Raw genomic sequence first — 21,194 nt, 5'->3', positions numbered from 1 at the left:
ATATGCACTAGTGAGAAGACCTGCTTTTCTCCAAATCAGGGCAACAACAGGCAGCCTTCCACCCAGCAAACTATCAAGGCAGCCGCTCCACTCTGCAGGTAGACAGGAGCCATCTAACCACACTAACAAGGTGAGCAGACAGTGTGAGCTGTTGTGGCGGGTGTCTGTGCTCCTTCAGGAGGAACCGACAACAACTGGACTGGCACCGCTAATAAGGTGTCAACGCAGCTCTGCCCCTCACTGAGAGAACAACCATGCAGCTCACATGGGGGCTGCTGCACCAATCAGGATCCACGTATTAAAAACCGCAACAGGCAAGACCTGCACGCAAAACTCACACTTCTTACACAAAGTAAAGCTATAACAGAAAACAGCATCACCATTCCTACCAGAAATGCTGTGTGATATTTGCCTGAAATTGAGATGGATGGCGGCAAGAAACTTTTTCAATGCACAGGCAGTGAAGCATGGAAACATGACGGCTGTTCACCATCGCCACCCCAACAGACACCAGCTGTGAGGACTGCCATTTAAAGGATAGCTTTTGGATTTCCCCAAACTCCCATCTGGAGACAGTCACAGCTGGGTAGGAAGAATTAAGAATGCTAAATGTTTAATACGGCTATGAAAAATAGCCCACAAACATGGCCAAGAGCATGAATGCATGGATGAGATGCAGCTGTGCAGGTTTTGAGTTAGTGAAATCTTAGACAAACCAAAATCACCCCCCTTCGAAGTAAAATCAGCTAATGTGAACACAATGGGCAAGTCGGATGATCAGGCTATAGGTCGATTTGAGTTAAGTAAAAAGTAGCCAACATCCTAATGATAGTTATTTCTGGGTTTATGGTCATATTTACATTTGAAAGAAGCAGGCTGAATCAGACCGTTGATGCCTTGTGGTAACTTTAGAATATCCTTTCGCACATAATATAAACTGTACATTTTGTCCCGGCTCTTACTTTGAAGTCACGCTAGAAGACTTCAGGGGCTACATGAGCACAAGGACTCATACTTGTGGCATTTAACGAACTAAGATAAACATTAATGAAATAATCAAACCCGTCCTCCAAGCCAAATGTTCAAAGCTGGACAGCGTGTCTTGTAGCATAGTAGCAGTGTGGGGTTACAGGGAACAAAACATTGAGTGATTACACTTTAATATGTATCTTTGTAAGCTGTTAGCATATTAACATTAAATACAGAAGACAGTGAGGCTTCTGTTTAAGACAAGATGTTATAGAAGGTAAAGATGAAGTGTGGCGAGCCAGGCTGCTATCTTCGTTTTATTAGGCTTTGCTGCTGTGCTGAGGCTTACTTTGCAGCCTGCATTCTAATGAGAGAAAGCGAGGACGGAGGGAGTGTGGGGGGGTGGTGGTGGAGGGGTTGTGTAACTCTGTCTTACATAACACAGTATGCATGGCCTTCTCTCTCTCAGCACCCCCAGATAGAGAGACACACAGCAGAGCGAGCATGGAGGGTTTAGGAGGGTGCTGGTGTTAATGAGGGCGATGTGAAGAGATGTGTGCCTCGCTGCAAAATCATACCTCATTACAGAACTGTTTCTAATAATGCCAGTGATGAGGGGAAGTTGTTTGGGAGGTGAGGGGACACAGAGAACGAACCCCTGGCTTGTCTTAGATTAAAACTCAACCATCAAGTGGCATTTGAGTGGGTTTGCTGGGTAATTAATGTCGATAAAATGTTATTGCTTTCACCCTTAGCCCACCTTCAGATGGGTGGGGTTTAACTGTGAGGCATTTGCTGGATGTCATAGAAGAGGACAGCTCACTACAGGGAATCAGCCTGGGCAACGACATTTTAGATTCTGTACTGCTTTGCTGACCACAAAACAAACTAAAGTATAATTTCAGTTGTTTTCTTTTCAGTTCTTTCTTGCATCCAATTATTAGCCCTCAATTATCTTTTTAAAGCTTTTTAGAGAAAGTGACTTTGTTTCATTCAGTATGAGCCTTTTCACAGTGAAGCTCATTGAGCCAGTTTCTTATTCATACAGTTCACAATACCCTCCCCTCGTGTACCACAGACTGAAAATAATGTCAGAGAAAAAAAAGAGTCCATTTATTTTTTAAAGATTGATCTAATACAAAGTTACACCCACGACGCAAAAATCACAGCTCATTTGTCCTCATTTTGTTTCATATCGAAAATATATTTAAAGCACAGATCAGTCAGCATTTCCACAGTTTTTACTTGCTGTTTGACACAACTACAAGCTCAGGAATAGTTGACTTTCACACAGAACGTCTCCTCCGTCTTCTCCTCCAGGTTGTTCACGTAGACCAGGATCTCTGCTGAGCCGGGACTCTGGCTGAGGGCAAATCGTAATCCGATGGTGTAGCTCTCTCCCCCGCCAATCTGAGCGCAGTAAACAGAACAAACACACATCATATTAATCTGAGTGTTTCCTTTTACAAATTTAACCAGTAAATATGCCTTCTGCATTAGTAAAGTCTATCTCAATGTATACTGAACAAAACATAAATACAGCATGTAATGTTTTGTTAAACTCTTTTCACTGTTTTTAACATAGGGGAGTAAATATTTGTTCCAATATAGGACATCCTCACAACAGAGTACATGTCAATAAACAACCAAGTATGCACTGCATTGGAAATGGTAATGTGCAAATGGAGAGTGGACAGAGACTGGAACATGTTATTGGGTTTAAAGGAATGGCACTAAACTGGTTTAAATCACATTTATCAATAGATTCCAGTTTGTTCATGTTTATGATGATTCTTCCACTCACACCAGCGTTAGTTATGGAGTTCCACAGGGTTCTGTTATGACCGATACTATTTACTTTGTACATGCTCCCCTTTAGGCAACATTATTATGAAACACTGCATATATTTCCATTGTTTTGCAGATGACAACTAGTTATATTTACCTTTAAAGCCAAATGAAACCAGTCAGTTATTTAAACTCCAGGCATGTCTGAAGGACATAAAGGCCTGGATGACCTTCAATTTTCTTCATTTAAATGCAGACAAAACTGAGGTTATTGTATTTGACCCTAAACACCTCAGAAACATACTATCTAACCAGATAGTTACTCTAGACAGCATTGCATTGGCCTCCAGTTCTACTGTAAAGAACCTTATATTTGATCAGGATATGTCCTTCAACATACACTACCGGTCAAAAGTTTTAGAACACCCCAATTTTTCCAGTTTTTTATTGGACAACAGGATGTTTCCTACCTCCACCAGAATCCGATAAGGGTCATAAAGTGTCAACTGTGAGGAAAACCACATCTCTGCAGAATCAGATCTGTAGCCGATTACAATATTGCTTGCCTTGGCATGGGCAACTGGATCGCCACAAGATCGCAAACCAGCTTCCCCTGGAGATTCTTAACAGTTCGCTGGTTGGTCTGTCTGTCATACTGTTTCGTCTGAAACTATTTCTTAGACCAAAATTCACTGAGTTACAGACATTCAAGTGCCTGACTACAGCCCTAACTGACATGCCAGCATCCAGCATGCCAAAAGCTTGTTCTTGTCATGCTCTTGTCAAGTGTAGAACTGTGTCATTTCAATGAAGCCACATTTCAAGGTGGCCTTTTGTAGCTACTGCTTAAATTAGTGCCTGTGTTGTGCATTAATTGTCAACAATCTGTCACCAAATAAACAACTCAAAAACTGTTTTGTGCACGTTCACATGATTACCGAAATGTGCAAGCCACACTGTATCTATAATCAATAATGCTTCAAGACTTGATTTGATGTCACAAACTTCCTGCTGTAAGCTTATTATGTTCTAACTCTGTAAAGCAAATAAGACCCAGAGAGTCCAATAAGACCCAGCACTGAAACAAAAACATCCAGGATAAGAAGGAGCATGTTATTAATTATACACTAAAAACTGGCATTATCTCTTAACACGGTGACAGTAAATAAGTTCTGCAGTTTTGCCCATTAAATACACGGGTCGTACAGCAGTTACAGAGCTGAGTCTTTTTTCCAGGCTCGATCTGACGCACAAGACATCAACCTTGCACACTGTACAGTGCTGGATGTAATTTAAGATAAGGACCTAGATTTCTGAATGCCTTAAATGAAACAATATTTGCTGTTTATATATATATATATATATATATATATATATACATATACACACATATATATACATACATACATACATATATATATATATATATATATATATATATATATATATATATATATATATATATATATACTAAAAGCAGTAGCTATGGATACACTACTTCAAACTAAGTAAAATATAGATTAGAAATGACGTTAGGAAGCTTTCTTTCCAATGAAACAAACATCTAAATTTTGAATTAAAACTCACTCCTTCTTGTTGTGTGAGCCTGCTGAGCTATGTCCTCCCTAAACAGGCAATGAAATTTGCTGTCATTAGATTAATTCTCTAAAAAAATAAAATATTTTTACAGTGTCCTGTGTGTAAAACAAAAGCTTATCCACACAGTGTTATTGTGTATTGTCACTGTGGGCTTACCCTATCTAATTTTAAAAGGGTTGTTTAAAAAAGAAAATGATTATACGAGGAAACGCCAAATAATTTTTGGTCCTAATTGTTCCAACCTGGTATCTCATTCTTTGTTTTTTGCCTAAATTATCGTTCTTCATGCAGAATGCAATTTAGGTTATTCTTTTTTTTCTAATTAAAGGGTGACAATGCTTAATGTTGTAATGTTTTTTCGTCAGGGTTCATAGCACGCCAAGCTTTTATTTGGTCTTTTTTTGTTTTCCCACTATTCCAATCAAACCAGAACTGTCTACTTGCATTTCCTATAATAGCCAGCAACAGATATATGGGTCAATTTGGGGGATTTATGCTGTAATCTTCCCCAAAAGCATAGCAGTATTGATCTCTGCTTTGCTTTTCCTCCTGACAGCTGGTTTTATCATGGAGAGGTAGTTATGTCAAAAGAGAGAAAAGTGTCTCCACATTTGCTTAATGCTCCGGGCACAGTAAATTCTTTATAAGACACCTGGAGTCTCTCTGACAAGATGGAAAAAAACAATAGGCTGTTTTTCACTCTGCCCACCTCCTGTCTAATTAATGCAGTGTCTTCTGGCCAACAACAGGAAGACTCTTGAATAGTTTATGTGGAAACAGGCTCCCATTCAATCTCATTCATTTGTTCGTGATTTATATTGATGATTTCTTATTTGTTTTACCATTTTATCAAACCTCAGCAAATTAAAGGCAGCGGCAGCAGTGACTCTTGTGCTTCCTGTCTGAGTGTGAATTAATCAACTATTAGAGACACTCAGGCTGACCATAACAGTAAAACAGCTGCAGTAATGACTTACTTATAGTCTCCCAATTCTGTTTCAAAAGCAAACAAGGAGACCATTCACTTGTCCCAGCTGAGGAATGAATAGTCATCATGAGAGGCTAAAGAGCATTAATGTCTTTTACTCACCTGTCTTGACGAAAAGAAAGCCAAAGACATTTATTCTTAACTATTTGTAGTTAACAGTGACAGATTCCTGGTGAAGTCTGAGATGGCTGGGCTCAGTTCCTACATAGAAACCTGGAACCAATAGCCATCAAAACCCTGCCCCTTCACTGCCTGCTGCTTCCAGGTGTGCCACTGAGCCAGTGAGCAGCTGCCTTAAAGTCCAGCAGGTTCATTTACTGTCTCGAGCAAAGCATAATAAATGTTCTACTGTAGGTTGCAAGAGTGAACACAAGAGTCTTTAAGCACTCCCAGCAGCTGAGGAACTGAAGATCCAGTGGATTGCTATTTTTAATGTCATTGTCCCCACAACAATAGGAAACTCAGTGTTAGCCCATTGTTTGACTAGTGTGGCTAATGTTAACATTACTTGGACCATATGCCCACAGATAAGAGCTTTTTAAATTGTAAAGGTAAGGGACATTTAGTGATGGTGGAAACTTAAAGACTGATTTGAAACCAGTAAACAAGGACGGGGTAAGTTTCTGTGTTGCCATGTTGCCTGTTGTGGTTCAGTGCAACTTAAACCAGCTGATGTTTACCGTTTGTTTCTCCTCTGTTCTCTGTGTTCACATACAATATACTGTATTGTAACATAGCTGAATTTCCACTAAAGCTATCCTCCTTTATATATTTTCCTATTTCTGATAGACAACAGAATAAGTAAAAAACAAAAGGGGGGAACCGATAGGAAGACCATTAAGACTGTCAAGACCAAGCTGCTGCTCTATATCACTAATGTACAGGTTTTAGAAACACGAGTTCAAAACAACAGTTATGATGTAAATTTGTGAAGAATTATCACTAAGACAGAAAGTTAAAAGTGAGAAAGTCCTGGTCTCATATATTCACTACCCCGCCAAGGAATGCGGCGGAGTTATGTGACAATCGGTGTTGGTTTGTCTGTCTGTCAGCAACATTACTCAAAAATCGATTAACCGATTTGGAAGAAATTTTCAGGGAAGGTCAAAAATGACACAAAGACCAAGTGATTAGATTTTGACAGTGATGCGGCTTATAGTTTGGATCCACGGATTTCTTAAAGATTTCTGTATCATTGCGAGAGAGCGGTAGGGCATCACTGTAACTATGGCAACAAGTGAACGCTGTCAGCTACCTGCTGATGATCACGTGACTGCGATCCTACTACAAATCAACTGCTGTGGACTTATCAGGACTTATCAGGACTTGTCCATCAGAAATGATACAAGGAACAACTGACTAAATTGTGGGGGTGTTTCCGAGTCCCATCAATTCCCGCTGCCTGCTACATATTTAGGTCACGCAATTCGGTATGTACATACATAACATACGCATGCATAACACACGCCTGTCCTCAGCGCAAGGTCATTTTGTTTGCAGGTACATCTATATTAAATGGCCACATTCTACTGTGCTGTGATTTCTGATCATCAATAACTAATAAACAAATGCTGCATTTTAAAAAAACAATGCAACATTTCTCACAATGCCATATGGTGGAATACTCAGCCTTGGCAGAGTACTGGGCTCTCAGTGCCTTTCTAGTTTATGCATATCAGCTGCAATGCATTAAGCAGTTTTGTGCCATGTTGTCATTCACAGGGGCACAGAGAGTCTTCTTCCTGAAGGGGTTGTGGACAGTAGCAGCTCAGTTGCATTTACAGCTATAGACACTGAAACACTCTGTTTAGAACACAACTAAAACCAGGGGTACAGTCATTATTAAATGAACCACTTTTACAGTATTTTGAAATTAAAATTGGACAAAGACATATTCCGGAAAACGTGGGACTTTTATTAATCTACTGAAAAGTGGCACAATATGGAACCTTTAAAGGTTTGTCTACACAGGAAGCACTTCAGCCTTATTTTTCAGTTGTGTGTCTAACAGGAACACTTCTATTTTAGTCAGTACTGTTGCCTACACAGGCAGCATAACAGCTGACGTTTTACTTGTCCTTTCTGTGCATAGACGTCATGCTTCTGTTTTATCTCTTGGTCAGTAGCACTTCCTGTTAAAACTAATGACATTATTTACACAGTGTTAACAACATAGGTGCCCTTAATTCAAGGAAAGTACCTGGCAAGCTTTTGTCAAGGCATTAATCAAAGTATTGATTTCACTCTTAACAGGAGCAAAAGAATTATATGGCTTTCTGTCTTATCTTACCTGGAATTTATCCTCTTTGAACTGGAGCAGGTCTGGATGGTCAGAGCGGAGCAGGAATGTGCGGCTGCTAGTGTAAGGGTTGGTGTAGGTGATTTTCCTGGAGCTGCCACGCCCACCACCAACTGGGACACACACTTCAAATGCCTGCACACACACACACACACGCACACAATGCTGGTTGTTTAGTGGTATACCCAGTTTCAGCATCATATACGTGATTAAGCCTCCTGGTACAACAGCAGACCAAAAAGAGCAAGACGAGGGCAGGAACAAAAGCATCAGTGGAGAATATGAGAGGAACACCAACCAAACAAAGCCCACATGCCCAGAAACATCGCTGCTTTGTTCTTGACCAAAATGCTTAAGGGTCGACTTAAAAATGCAAGAAATCAAGTGCAAGAAATCGGGAAAATGTTCCTGGAATGTCCTTGGGTGGTCATTTCAAAGGCAGAATTTAAATTTATTGAAAATCTTTGATGGCAAAAGAAGAAAGCAGCATTAAGCAGTATAAAATATTGTCATTGGCGTGTGACTCATTTTGCTATTAGTACTACTAAAAAGTTAAACATCACTCAGCATTACATCATTAACGTGTTTTGGTAATTTGCCAAGGCTTTAATTGATTTTGTTAAAATGTATTTACATTACAAGAGCAACACAGAATGTTGTGCACATTAAGGAGTTGAATAGCTTGGATTGCGACTATATTTCTGTGGTGTGCTACTTCTTGAAACAAAAATAAAGGGAAAAAAATTATTTAGGTCTAGGCTGTAACATGAATATAAGCTTTGATAGTTGTTCACCCAGTCAGGTACAAAGTCATTCAGTAAAACTTTTGGTTTAGAAAGGCAGACAGCATTTATAGAGACGAATGTCTTTGACTTCTGGTCTGGGATTAACTGTACTCAGTCTTTTCTTGAAAGAAGTCATAAAGAGCTTGGGAATGTCTTGGTCACCCAGGGAGCTACCAGGACGATTCAAACACTGACAGAGACTGTGAGTCATCAGTGGCTTTGTGTTTGATAGATATTTGGAGAAGCTGTTCATCATACCACTGTTCTTAGGAAAAAAGAGCTATAGTCGGAATTAAATCTCAATCATGGTGGAAATTAACACATACAGTTCAAAAATATCATCATTTTCAGTCCATGTATTTTTATACATATAAATATTTAGATACATTATCCACAATGCAACTGAGCCGATGTTTATTTGTAGACTCTGGTGTGTTGAGTTGGTAGTTGGAAACGTAGTCACTGACTGGTAGCTGCAAGCTGAAGTGAGCAGCAGGCTACAGAAGCTCTCTACTTTTAAACTCTACAGCCCCAGAACTTCCTTTTTTCATTTTCAGACTTATAAAACATTCTCAGACAGCCCCAACTGGCACTCACTCACGTGACCGTAATTGAGGATATTTATCAAATTTTATGCAGCTCACTCTAGCGTCACAAACAGCTTTATAAAACTATTTTCACATATGAGGTAGACAGCACTCCCAAATGTGTGTAATAAGACTTGGATGTGTAAAATCTCAAACTTAAGATAAGGTGAGATACAGCAATATTATATTAGCAGAACCCTGCTCTGCTGCGTGGCGACTAGAGGCTTCTCTGTGCACCAGTCACCTAGCTAGTTCGTACCCCTGCATGTGTTTAGGGATGATCTGTAAATTGTATTGTCCGTCAATAAGCAGATGTTAGACATGCAAGTTTTATGTCAACCAGAAAGTGGTATTCTTCCTGCAGGGTCTTGCAATTGTTATCATCACACGAGGCAACATGTTTAGTTTGTTGCTACAACATGAGGCAAAACAGTTTTTGGTTGATTTGTTTGACCATTTTAATCAGCACCACAAAGTTCTGTCAAGCCAGATGTGAATGCCATCCAGAAAACTATTTCAGATGCCTTTACCACTGTTACACCATATCAGAAACCATTTCACACTCAGAAAAAGTAATCAAAGTAAATAGCTTTTTTGCATTATTTCTTATTTTCTATGCAGATACAGTCTCCTACAAAATCACCCCAGTCATTCTTGAAAAAGTTTGAAAAATTATTTTCAAAAAGAGTTATTTGGTAAAAAAAAAATCCATCCATCTATTATCCTCATTAGAGTCGTGAGGGGGTTGGAGTCTATCCCAGGTGACTTGGGGTGAAGACAGGGGACTCCCTGAACAGGTCACCAGTCTGTCACAGGACTACATATACAGACAAACAATCACACTCACATTCACACCTACGGTTAATTTAGAATCATCAATTAACCTCAGCATGTTTTTAGACTGTGGGAGGAAGCTGGAGTACCCAGAGAAAATCCATGCATGGACAGGGAGAACTGTGCAGCCCCTTATTTGGTAAAAATTTCTGTCTTTTTTCATACTGCAATACAAAATTGCAATGTCCGTTTTTTTTCTAATATCGTGCAGCCCTAGAGCCCACATTTAAAGTATATGGGTGAAATAGTGATGAGCATTTTTGTGAATCTGGTGGTGAAGTGCTCTAGTCTTTGGTCTGTTAACGACAGTGAATATTACACCTGAAGTTAACAAAGTCTCATCAGTTGGAGACTGATGAACGTTCTGTGAGTAGAGTGCTTATATTGAAGATGAGGCCATAATAAAAATACTCAGACAGCATATTTATGTACACTACCATTCAAAAGCTTGGAGTCACCCAGGCAATTTCATGTTTACCATAAAAACTCACATTTTTATTCATGTGCTAACATAATTGCATAAGGGTTTTCTAATCATCAATTAGCCTTTCTACACAATTAGCTAACACAATGCAGCATTAGAACACAGGAGTGATGATTGCTGGAAATGTTCCTCTGTACCCCTATGGAGATATTCCATTAAAAATCAGCCGTTTCTAACTAGAATAGTCATTTATCACATAAACAATGTCTACACTGTATTTCTGATTAATTTAATGTTATCTTCATTGAAAAAAAAAACTGCTTTTCTTTCAAAAATAAGCACATTTTTAAGTGACCCCAAACTTTTGAACAGTAGTGTAGTAAATCCAGATACAACATAAAACTTCTACCTTGGACAGCACGGGGCGGTGGACATTGAGACAGAGCAGCCAGGCAGTGACCAGCCTCTGCTGCTCCACATCCACTGCGTTCACATACAGAAAGCGGCTGCCAGCCTGCCATGGCTGCATCTTCAGCTGGAGCTCCTGCACTGCTGCAGGAGGCAAAACAAACACACCCGCTGGGTCCACCTACAGAGAAGGTGTGGGCAGTAAAAGCTGATTAGGTAGCAGTAAGGAGAAGAGATGATGCTGATTGGGTGGCATGTAAAAAAAAACAAAAAGAAAAAAAAGACACAATACAGGGAAATAGAGGGACCAGTCAAGAGACAGAGGGTGGAGAAGTAACACATTTAGTGGGAAGATGTAAATAAAGACAGAATTATTGGGAAAAGGTTTAACAGAGTCAGAAGAAAGTAAGGAAAGTGTACAAATTACAGAAGAGTGGGTGCAGAAAAGGTGAAAAAGCTTTGCCGGAAAAGGCAAAGAGAGAGGGCAGACAATGAAATGAGAGAAAGAACATGTAGAAAAGTAACAGACATAAGGAGGTGAGAATGAGATTTATTGTGTATCTCCTTTTCAATCTGTTGAGAAAAGCGAAGCCGTTCTCTGACGCTGAGCTTTATCCTGTTTTATAAGACTCCTTCAATGCATTCCACCATGAGCTAACCTGCCGAGAGCCAGATCAAAGTGGTCGCTGATGCATACGGTGAAATCTTTTAAAAATACATCTGTCGTTTTTTCAGCCAGTAGCCTATTCCCACAGGGAAAACATGTTTGGGTCGCACTGTACCCATGGTAGCTGTGACAGTCAATCATTTTTATTTTTTTAATATGGGTGAGCAATATGAAGTGCCATTTTCCTGCAGCTCTGTGTAAGGATTGTCAAACTCTCACTGTCTTTGTAGTCAGTTATGAATAAGAAATGATGTATTAAAAATGGAGGGCAATCTTACACTCCTGGTACATATCTTCATATGTTCAGAGAGCATACATCTTTGCTATTTTTGTAGATTGTGTCAAATCATGTCCTGACATGATTGCAGGAAGTAATGAGGGAACCTAATAAAATGAAATAAAGTGACATGAAAAGACTCATTATGCAGTCAATCTGCATTTGTATATTCTTGATAATGACTTGAATCTTAACCTGGAGTTATAACAAAAGAGACTGTTGCGATTCTATTGTTTCTTGCTGCTAGAAGAACAATTTGCATAAAATCATCTTAGATGAAAATTGCTAATACTGAAAGAAATTTGTCAAGAGCACAGCTCTCAACTTCTCATTAGATTTGTAAGAGGTTTGGTTGGAGCTGTTTTGATTCCACTGTTTCTTTGTTCTGTATGCTTTTTCTCATTTATGTCAGCTGTATTTTGTCCTGTTAACAAAAGCAGATTTTGTTTTTTTTTTAATTTTTTAACGGGGGTTAAATGAGAAATTACTTGCTCCAACAACATATTGCACATGAGAATTAAAGAACCTTATTTTAGCTGGAACATTCCACTTTTACATATTCAAAGCCTCTACTTGGTCATTGATTAACCCCTCTTCTTCTCCATGTATCAAGATTATATCAGTAGACTCAAATATGTAATTGTAAATATGCAACATAAAATGGCTTAAATGTAACTCTACACCATTGAATCTTCTAGAATGTGTCAAACTATGAAGTCCCAGGCTCTCTCTCCACACATCCTCTGCTTCTTATTGCATCTCAAGCACACCAGCTCACCTTTGACTTTGCTCAAACACTGTAAAAATACTCTGCAATACGCAATGGCAAGTGTTTATATTGGAGTAATTCACTTACACTTATTACATGTATATAACGTGAAACCATAATCGGAAAGCTCCAACCACGATGATCTAAATCCAGGTTTTTGAGACTGTCATTGGTATACAGGTGAACATACTCAGCCAAGGTGATGGCTGCTTATTTCACTGAAGATGTGAAGCTATGAGATGACATATGTTGTGAATCTGCACTTTACAAACTAAATTGAATTGAATTTAACATTAGTCAGCAATGGGCCCTTCAACTAGGAAATTGGGGGTTATATTCTATGGTAAACAATTATTGTCAGACTTGAATTTCATATTCACTCGTTGTTTGGTTAGGTTTAGGCATCAAAACTACATTGTTTGGTGTTGGAGTCCCACCCTATCTTATATGTAATTGGCTTGGTGAAAAGGAGCAACAGTAAGGCAATATAATAAAAAACCTAAAAAAAAAAAATGTTAATCATAAGTATCACCTGCAGGCCATGAAGAATTGAGTTAAAGTCTCCACCTTCACTGCAAAAACTCAAAATCTTACCAAGTCTATTGTCTTATTTTTAGTCAAAATGTCTCATCCCACTTGATTTAAGATAAATTCACTTAACAAGTGACATTTCAGCAACATAGAGGGACTTGTTTTAAGACAATGCATCTTAAATATCTTGTTTAGTTAAACAATCTTAAAATTAGCTTGTTTTGAGTTGAATTTTACAAGAAAACTCAAAATAAGTTTAACCCTCGCGTCGTCCTGTGGGACAAAATTGACCTATTTTAAAGTTTGAAAATGTGGGAAAAAAAAAAATATCTTCACAGTGAAGCTTCTGATGTCCACATTTTCCACATTTTTGGGAAATTTTTGAACATTTTTTGGTGGAAAAAAAGAGATATGAAAAATGTTTCTTCAGAACATTCACAAAAAAATCAACCAAAATCCAGCGAAATTTGCTGGATTTTGGTTGATTTTTTGTGAATGTTCTTAAAAAATATTAGAACTTTTACTGATATATATGTAATCATTTTAGATATTTTTAGGATTTTTTTGAAGATTTTTACTCATTTTTTTGAAAATATTTACAAGAATTTTCTTGCCAAATTTGGGGAATTTTTTTTTTTTTCAAATAAAACTTTTAAGGGAAACTTTTAAGGAATTATTGGAATTTTCTTCCTGAAGGTTTTGCAAATTTTCAGAAATTTGGGGAATTTTTTTGCAGATTTTTGGGATTTTTTTCAGACAAGGAAACTGTATTTTTGGTGCCCATAAATGAAGACAACAGGAGGGTTAATACATATCAAATTAGGAGGTTACATGAAAGCGAAAATCTATTTTTGAGTGAAAAACTGCTTCTTTTTTTTTTTAGCATGTCTGGCTTATTTTAAGACTTCTAAGCTTGACAATCCTGGTAAAATATAGCTTAAAATACATTTTCCCAGCTAATTTTGAGATCTCAATATTCTAAATATCATATCTTATTTCAAGAAATCTTACCAAGCCATTTTTCACTTGTTCTATTGGCAGATTTTCCTTGAAGTTCCTTGAAATAAGTTATTTTTTCTTGTTTTGAGAGGGGCATTTTTTTCCCCCAGTGTTCATGTGTTTAAAATCCAAAAGGAAACCACTGACAAACTATCCAAGCCAAACATGCATAACTGTATGTTAAAAATAAAATGTCCGATCCTAAAGCAACCTACTGACTCAATCCAAACTGACCAGAGGGAAATGAGACCTAGTCCAAAATCCAGCTGACCTCGGCAGACCAAATACAACAGAGAGAGCACACAAACACTGGCAGAAGCACGATGTTCCACAAATTAATGTGGAGCTGCTGTCCAAAATAGCAGCAATTCATATTATTTTACTTCCACTTCACACATTTGCCACAAAACACAAACTTTCCACTGCAATGATTATGACTCACACAAGACCCGAGCCAGTAGAGGGTCTGTTTTCATCCACTTGAGCATTAGACAGATTGAGACACAGAACTTAGACCCACATCAATACAACATGATCCTCCCTGACTCTGAACATTATGGTTTTTAGTCTTTCTGCTAGGGTCCAAGCAGACCTGAGGAGTTCTCTACTCTTCCCACTGTTGACAGTTCTTTTCTGTTTCAATAGATATTGTGGGAGGCAGTGGCTCAGGTGGTAGAGCAGGGTGTCTACCAACTGCAAAGACAGCAGTTTGATCTCTGGTCCCTCTGCATGCTGAAGTGTCCTTGAGCAAAACATTAAACTCAAAGTTGCTCCCAATGCCAGGCAGGCACCTTGCATGGAAGCTCTGTCGCCATTGGTGCATGGATGAGTGAATTGTAAATATGACGTGGAATAGTTATTGTGCACATCATTTGCAACTTAAAAAGGGTATTCAGTGATATGTGTACCTTAATTTCCTTGGGGTGTGATGAGAAACATTTGACCTTGCGAACAGCCTGCTTTCCTCTTAGAACAAGTGACTGGCAGCTCCTTTGGCCAGTCACACAACTGATGTCCACTCGCTCCAGGAAATGTACGTAAATCTGCCAGATCTGGGAGGGTGCTGCCATCCACTTATCACTGCAGAGAAAAACATCATCAAGAACAATTAAGCAAAGGCCCCTGGAGACACAAGGGATGCAGCATTCGGTTGGAGATGAGGAGGACTGATCTACGGCTCTGCTAGCATTTTAATAAGAAGAGCCATCGCCATCATATTCTCACTGCTGAGATGAAAGAAATGTAGTCTCAGTGGCTCTGGCTGATGAAGAGTAGGAGGCGATGCAGTCACCTACACAGCTCTGCACTGAGTGTGCTCTGAGCTGAGACACACTGAAAGAGCATCTGGGGATATCTGGAACAGAATTCAAGTGATATTGCAGACACAACATCGGTAATTTTTGAAGCTGCTGATGGGTTACATGTTGTACAAATGACACATTGATTAGGCATGCAAGTGTGGTATGCAATGCTATACTGTATAGTAATGTCCTAATATTTTCATAGTGTAGAATTGCTTTGTTTTTTTTTTTTTTTTTTTTTTTTTTTTACAAAATCTGCTTTTAAAAATAAGTCACAGAGAATAAAATTATTTCGCTTACATATCAGGATTTTAAGCTCAGATTTAGTTATTTTTCAGATGAAATCACACGATTGGTTCAAGGACTGAAAATCTGATGATTCTTTCTGCTTTGACAGTTTGTGGCTCTGATAAATGGTGTAATTTTGTGGTTTTTAAAAGACAGCACACTTCATATCTGCTGGTGGGTTTTGGGATTCGGAAGGTTTCTCATAGGAAACCATTTATTAGCTGTCGTGCTCTGTAGCAAAGTTCTTACAAGCAGGTCCTTGTTTTCTTTGTATCTAGAACGAAAGGAAGCATTTGCGTGTGAATGAGCATATGCATTTTGAAATCCACATTTCTGTGCACTAATAGTATATAGATAGCAGCTAAAAAATACACTTGCAAATGTTTATTGAAGAAGACAATAAATGTGACCTGATAGTAAGGCCTCGAGTATGCAAGTGCTATATGAACCAGGACAAAACTTCATCATGTCCATAAATGACAGAGCCCTGACGTCACATGACAGGCAAACACTGGTCTTGCAAATTAAACAAGTGCACATAATACCAATGGAGATTTGGAGAACCACAGGATAGATTCTGCAGTTTTTTGCAGACAGACCACCAAACATCTGATTAGTTAATTAATTCAAGCTTGTGTGAAAGATTTAATTAGTCCAAAACAGAATGCTTCTTCAGGCTAACCTGTGTGTGCTTGTGCTCACTGTGTGCAGTGTGCCTGGTCAGTAAATAATACATACGTGAAAACCATCACAAAGAACATTTTTATGTGTGGACTGGGACTCCCTGGCACTTTCAAGTACACATCCTGGGGCTCCCCTGGCACCTAGACAGAAACAAGAGTAAAAGGCAGGAAGGTGGTAAAATGAAAGGGTCAAAGACAAAGAGAGGCAGAAATAAAAGCACATTAGCACTTTAAAAGTGTGGCAAGATGCAAGAGCAAGCTTTATATCTATTAAAACAACTTGCAATTCATGACAGGAGAGTTAATAGAACATGCTTTCTGCCTAAACAGTTATCACTTCAGTAATTAATCCCCCAGTAATATTAATGTGGGTTATTTGTAGCAGGATCTGAAACATCTAAGACAACAATGTCATTGTCTCACCAACATCCTTGTCTGGCAGATAATGTTTGGGTCACTGCAGCGCACAGACATGTTAGTCCTGGTGTCTGGGTCTCCAACTGGTTAACCCATAAATGAGTGAAGATATAGAGGGAAAAAAGAATTAAAGGAAAACACTGACAAGATTTGAACTAGAGGGTGTATTTTAGCGGTGTTAATGAGAGAAACAAAACACCTAGCCAATCCAAGTCTCGTGGGATATATTGGATTCATACATGTGTATACACAAACATGACTATGTTCTGTACATCCTGCACCATTTTCCTCATTTTGTCCATTACATTTTTTCTTGCTTGTCATTTCTTGCTTTATTTTCAGATACTTCAATGTTGTTATTACCATTTTCTGTGGTTGTCTCTGACATTTGGCTAAAAAACACAATGTAATAAAGGTAGAGTACATTCTTCAATTCTGTTTGCTAAACCTTGTCATGTAAACATGTTATTGTATTTGTGCATGTGCACATTTACTCACTCTTTCAAGCATTAAACCAGTACTGAAATGGCAATGATATGCAACTGAATAAAATATAATGAATCTGATATAGAACTATTCAATCCAAGCACAGTTAGTGGAGCCTGAATACGAGCTGTGAGATAGTGAGTCAGGTTAATAAGGTATTGCTGGGGTAACATGCGCAACCTGTAGGGTCGTGCCATGGTGGCAGGCGGATGGCCTTCTTAAGGAAACAAAGCTCAGGGTGGTAAAGTCGGAAAGTCTGGTCCACAACATGAGGTGTTGGCTCCACATTCACTTGGCAGATGGCCATCGGCTTGCCATCTTCTGCTCTGAATGTAACCTGTGAAGGAAAGGTGAAAAGTCAGTGGTGTTAGCAGCACGCTGCTCCCCAGCCTGATGTTAGATATTCCGTGCAGTGAAAGAGCTTTTACATCAATGGGGCTTAAACGCTCATCTCACTCAACTCAGTGAAAGCTGAACCACTAAAACAATCACAGCTGGTTGAGAAATTCCTTCAAGGAGAATGACAATTTATCACAAATTTATGTGCTTCATTTTTAAGTTTCATTTCTAGTAATGACAACAATGTTTTCGACAAAGTAATAGCTGGACCTTGGGAATAGCATATGAGAACAAGTCAATAGTTGTTCATTTCATGTATAAATACTAATACTTTCAAGTTATGGCCTTGGGGAGAACTTGTATTGCATAATCAGTTGTGCAGTTTGACCACTGTATTCAGCAAGAAAGTATCCAGTAATTCATCAACAAAAAAGCTCAATTTAGAGAAATGTCATTAAATTAAAAAGTGTAGCTGAAGTATAAATATTTTGTCTTGTGCATCACTCAGATTTTTTGTCAGACCCCTTAGGCAGTCCAGAGTTCCACTGATATACTATTTTGAGGTAAATCTGAAAGTAAGCATACCTGAAATGTTGGTTGAAAAGTAGAGTAGTAAGTTAATGTTAAACCACAATGCCAGACTGTAAACTGTGACAGATTTTAACATCATCATTTTCTCATACAAATAATTTTGGCGATATATAATGGGCTGCACAGTGGCTCGGGGGTTCTAGCTCGCAGCTAGAAGATCCCCGGTTAACATCCTGGTGTGGGCCTGGGATCTTTTCTCAGTGGAGATCATCATCAATTAAGATTAATGAGCCCGTCCCAGAAAAAAACATGCAAGCGGAAGCCATAACATTACCTCCACTGTGTTTCACAGATGAGCTTGTATGTTTGGGATCATGAATAGATCCTTTCTTTCTCAATCTTTAGCCTTTCCACCACTTTGGTAAAGGTTCATCTTTGTGTCATCAGTCCATAAAACTTTGCCCCAGAATTTTTTGAGGCTCATCTCTGTACTTTTTTGTCAAATTCCCGGATGGCCTTCCTATTCTTCTTGCTAATGAGTGGCTTTCATCTTCTGGTGTAGCCTCTGTACTTTCGTTCATGAAGTCTAATCCGAACAGTAGATTGTGAGACCTTCACTCCTGCCCTTTGGAGGTTGTTGCTGATGTCACTAATAGCTGTTTTAGGGTCTTTCTTTACAGCTCTCACAATATTTCTGTCATCAACTGCTGCTGTTTTCCTTGGTCTACCCATTCTTTCTTCTTCAGGACATTCCAAATGGTTGTACTGGCTATGGCCAATATTTTTGCGACAGCTCTGATTGATTTTCCATCTTCTCTCAACTTTACAATTGCTTGTTTTTCACCCATAGACTGCTCTGTGGTTTTCATTTTAATTACACCTCTAACTATAGATGCAGTCTTCCCAGGCAAAACTCAAATGTGAAACTGAACATGGATATTGAACGCTATTTATTGTTTGAATAATCAAAGTAAAAAGACACACCAGGGCAACAACACCCACCTGTCAGTCACATGTTCCAATACTTTTTCTCACATGAAAAAATGGGTGAGTTCAAACAAAAGGTACTCTCTTCTAAGTTGTGTATCAGACTCAGATGTAAATACCTGGATATAAAAGCTGAAATGTTGATCTCTTGTCTCATATTCATCATTTGATGTCAAACCCAAATGTTTTCAGTCTACAGCAGAAATAAAGGAACTGGCCTCATTGTTCCAATACTTTTGGAGGGGAATGTTTAAGAAGTGGTAGCATAACAACTAATTTTATTAGTTCAGCTGAGATTTCGTTCCTGCTTTCTTTATGTGTGTGGGACCCTCAGACAATGCTGGTTCTCTGTCATTACATATTTAGAGAATACCTATATTCTAATTCCTTTATTCTCTTTAGTGAAATACAGAAGAGGAATTGCAATGTTTTCTTCCTTAGACACTCTTGGTCTCGCTCTAAACAAGATATACAGTTTTTTTAAAGAACCCTTTGAGAAGTTTTTTATTATTATTATTTTTGAAATTCACCAGAGAGTATGAAGATGATGGAAAACGCTGCACACTGGAATATAAAAGTTGGTTGCAATCCAAGTACTGAAACCCCCACAGACTGGTTGGATATGCTTTGAAGATTGCTGCATTAAAATAGCCCTCAGGATCTGTGCAAATCAACACAAATGTGGTTATACATTTGCACTAATTCCATATAGTTAGATATGATAGGTGGTACTTATACACACACTTCAACATAGGCAAACACACTGGAAATCCTAACCTAACACCATCTTAAAGCTGGCTGGCAGCTGTGTCCTCTCTGTCCCTGTACCTGTCTGCAGCCTTTTTTTGTTTATTGACTGTCAACACTCATCTCAGCTCATACTATGCAAAGGACTCTGACATGATTTATGTTATGTTCTGGTGCTATATAAATAAAACTAAATTGGTTTCTGTAACAGGATGCAAAATACAACAACAGTAGAGTTTCAGTTAAATGAGCCAGATTACAAACTACAAATAGGACTGGGAGTAGATATGTTTACTGACAGCTAGAGTCATTTTCTTTGAAACTGACTGAACTTTTTTTCTACACAATTTACATTCAATAAATTGTAAAGGCAATTTGAAAACATATTTTTGAATTTTTTGCAAATTTATTAAAAATTACAAAGTGGAATATCTCACTCACAATGTATCAAGGGACTTTTCTATGCAGACTGTGGTCAAGTACATGCTTTTCTGCTTTAATTATCCATTAGATGTGTCTACAACTTGATAGTTTAGAAAGGCACACGTCTTTCATATCACGTCCCACAATTCAAACTGCATGCCAGGACTAAAACCAAGTCATGAAGTCCTGAGAGCTCTCGGCAGACCTCTGTGGTAAATTTGTGGAGAGTCCTCAATCAGGACAAGAGTGTAAAACTATTGCTAAAGCTCTGAGTGTTCCCAGCATCACACCCAATAGTTGTGAAACTGAAGAAGTCTGAATCACCAGGACTATTCCTGGAGCAAGTATGTCCTTGGTTCGGAAGGAGAACAAGAACACAACATTAACAAAGCTTCAGCAGTTCTCTGCAGAGATGAAGAACATGCCGAAAGGACGAGCATCTTACTACCACTCCATCAGTAAGAGTGAGCCCCCTTCAAGTTTGTCAAAGACATTCAAAAGAATCTCAGAGCATGAAGAGAACATTCTGTGAACTAAACTAAATTTTTACTTTCTGGACAGAACTCTAAGCACTATGTCTGGTGAACATGAAATGCACGCTGGAGTAACACACATTAAATCCAAATATCCTTTCTCATAGCTGTACTTTTGGTATGAGACTATTCAAGAAGATAGCAAACCCGAAATTTTCATCCAAATGGAACATCTACGCTAGGAAACCAGGTAACACTGGTTGGATGTTAAAAAAAAAACCACACACACAATTTAAGTCCCTCTTGGAGACAACAGGACGTCTCCTAGCTTCCAAAAGAACTGATAAGGATCTCAGTGTCATCACTGACACCTGGCAGACGTCTTGACCACAGACCCACAGAATTCCTCACTAAGACCGCCCGATCTTTCCCTCCGAAAACAAAGAACTTTCTATAGAAGAATGGTGTTAACAGTTTTAAAACTTAAAATTAAGAAATTCCAACATCACTGAAGTGATGATCCCAAAACTCACAGCTCAATCCATGATATCAGGTTATCAGGATCAGTCTTAAAGAGAGCGCCTCACATCTGCAG

The 21,194-nt window shown here is 38.6% G+C and overlaps 1 protein-coding gene across 2 annotated transcripts in view; it reads right to left on the bottom strand.

Moving 5' to 3' along the window:
• Window positions 1-2,060: 2,060 nt before the first annotated feature.
• Window positions 2,061-21,194, bottom strand: part of nphp4 (nephronophthisis 4) — a 202,952-nt gene continuing 183,818 nt past the window's right edge. For both annotated transcript variants that reach the window (XM_023264530.3, XM_035945560.2), the window contains 7 exons: window positions 17,280-17,436; window positions 16,620-16,696; window positions 16,252-16,337; window positions 14,833-15,004; window positions 10,683-10,862; window positions 7,635-7,778; window positions 2,061-2,379 (listed from right to left, as the gene is read on the bottom strand). In XM_023264530.3, coding sequence (XP_023120298.2) covers window positions 2,239-2,379; window positions 7,635-7,778; window positions 10,683-10,862; window positions 14,833-15,004; window positions 16,252-16,337; window positions 16,620-16,696; window positions 17,280-17,436 — 957 coding nt within the window. In that variant the 3' untranslated portion in view covers window positions 2,061-2,238. The remainder of the gene's footprint in view (window positions 2,380-7,634; window positions 7,779-10,682; window positions 10,863-14,832; window positions 15,005-16,251; window positions 16,338-16,619; window positions 16,697-17,279; window positions 17,437-21,194) is intronic.

The sequence above is a fragment of the Amphiprion ocellaris genome, chromosome 8 (genome assembly GCF_022539595.1).
Source record: "Amphiprion ocellaris isolate individual 3 ecotype Okinawa chromosome 8, ASM2253959v1, whole genome shotgun sequence".
NCBI classification, from domain to species: Eukaryota; Metazoa; Chordata; class Actinopteri; family Pomacentridae; genus Amphiprion; species Amphiprion ocellaris.
Note: the sequence above shows the minus strand (reverse complement) of the source record. Positions and strands in the feature narration are given on the sequence as shown.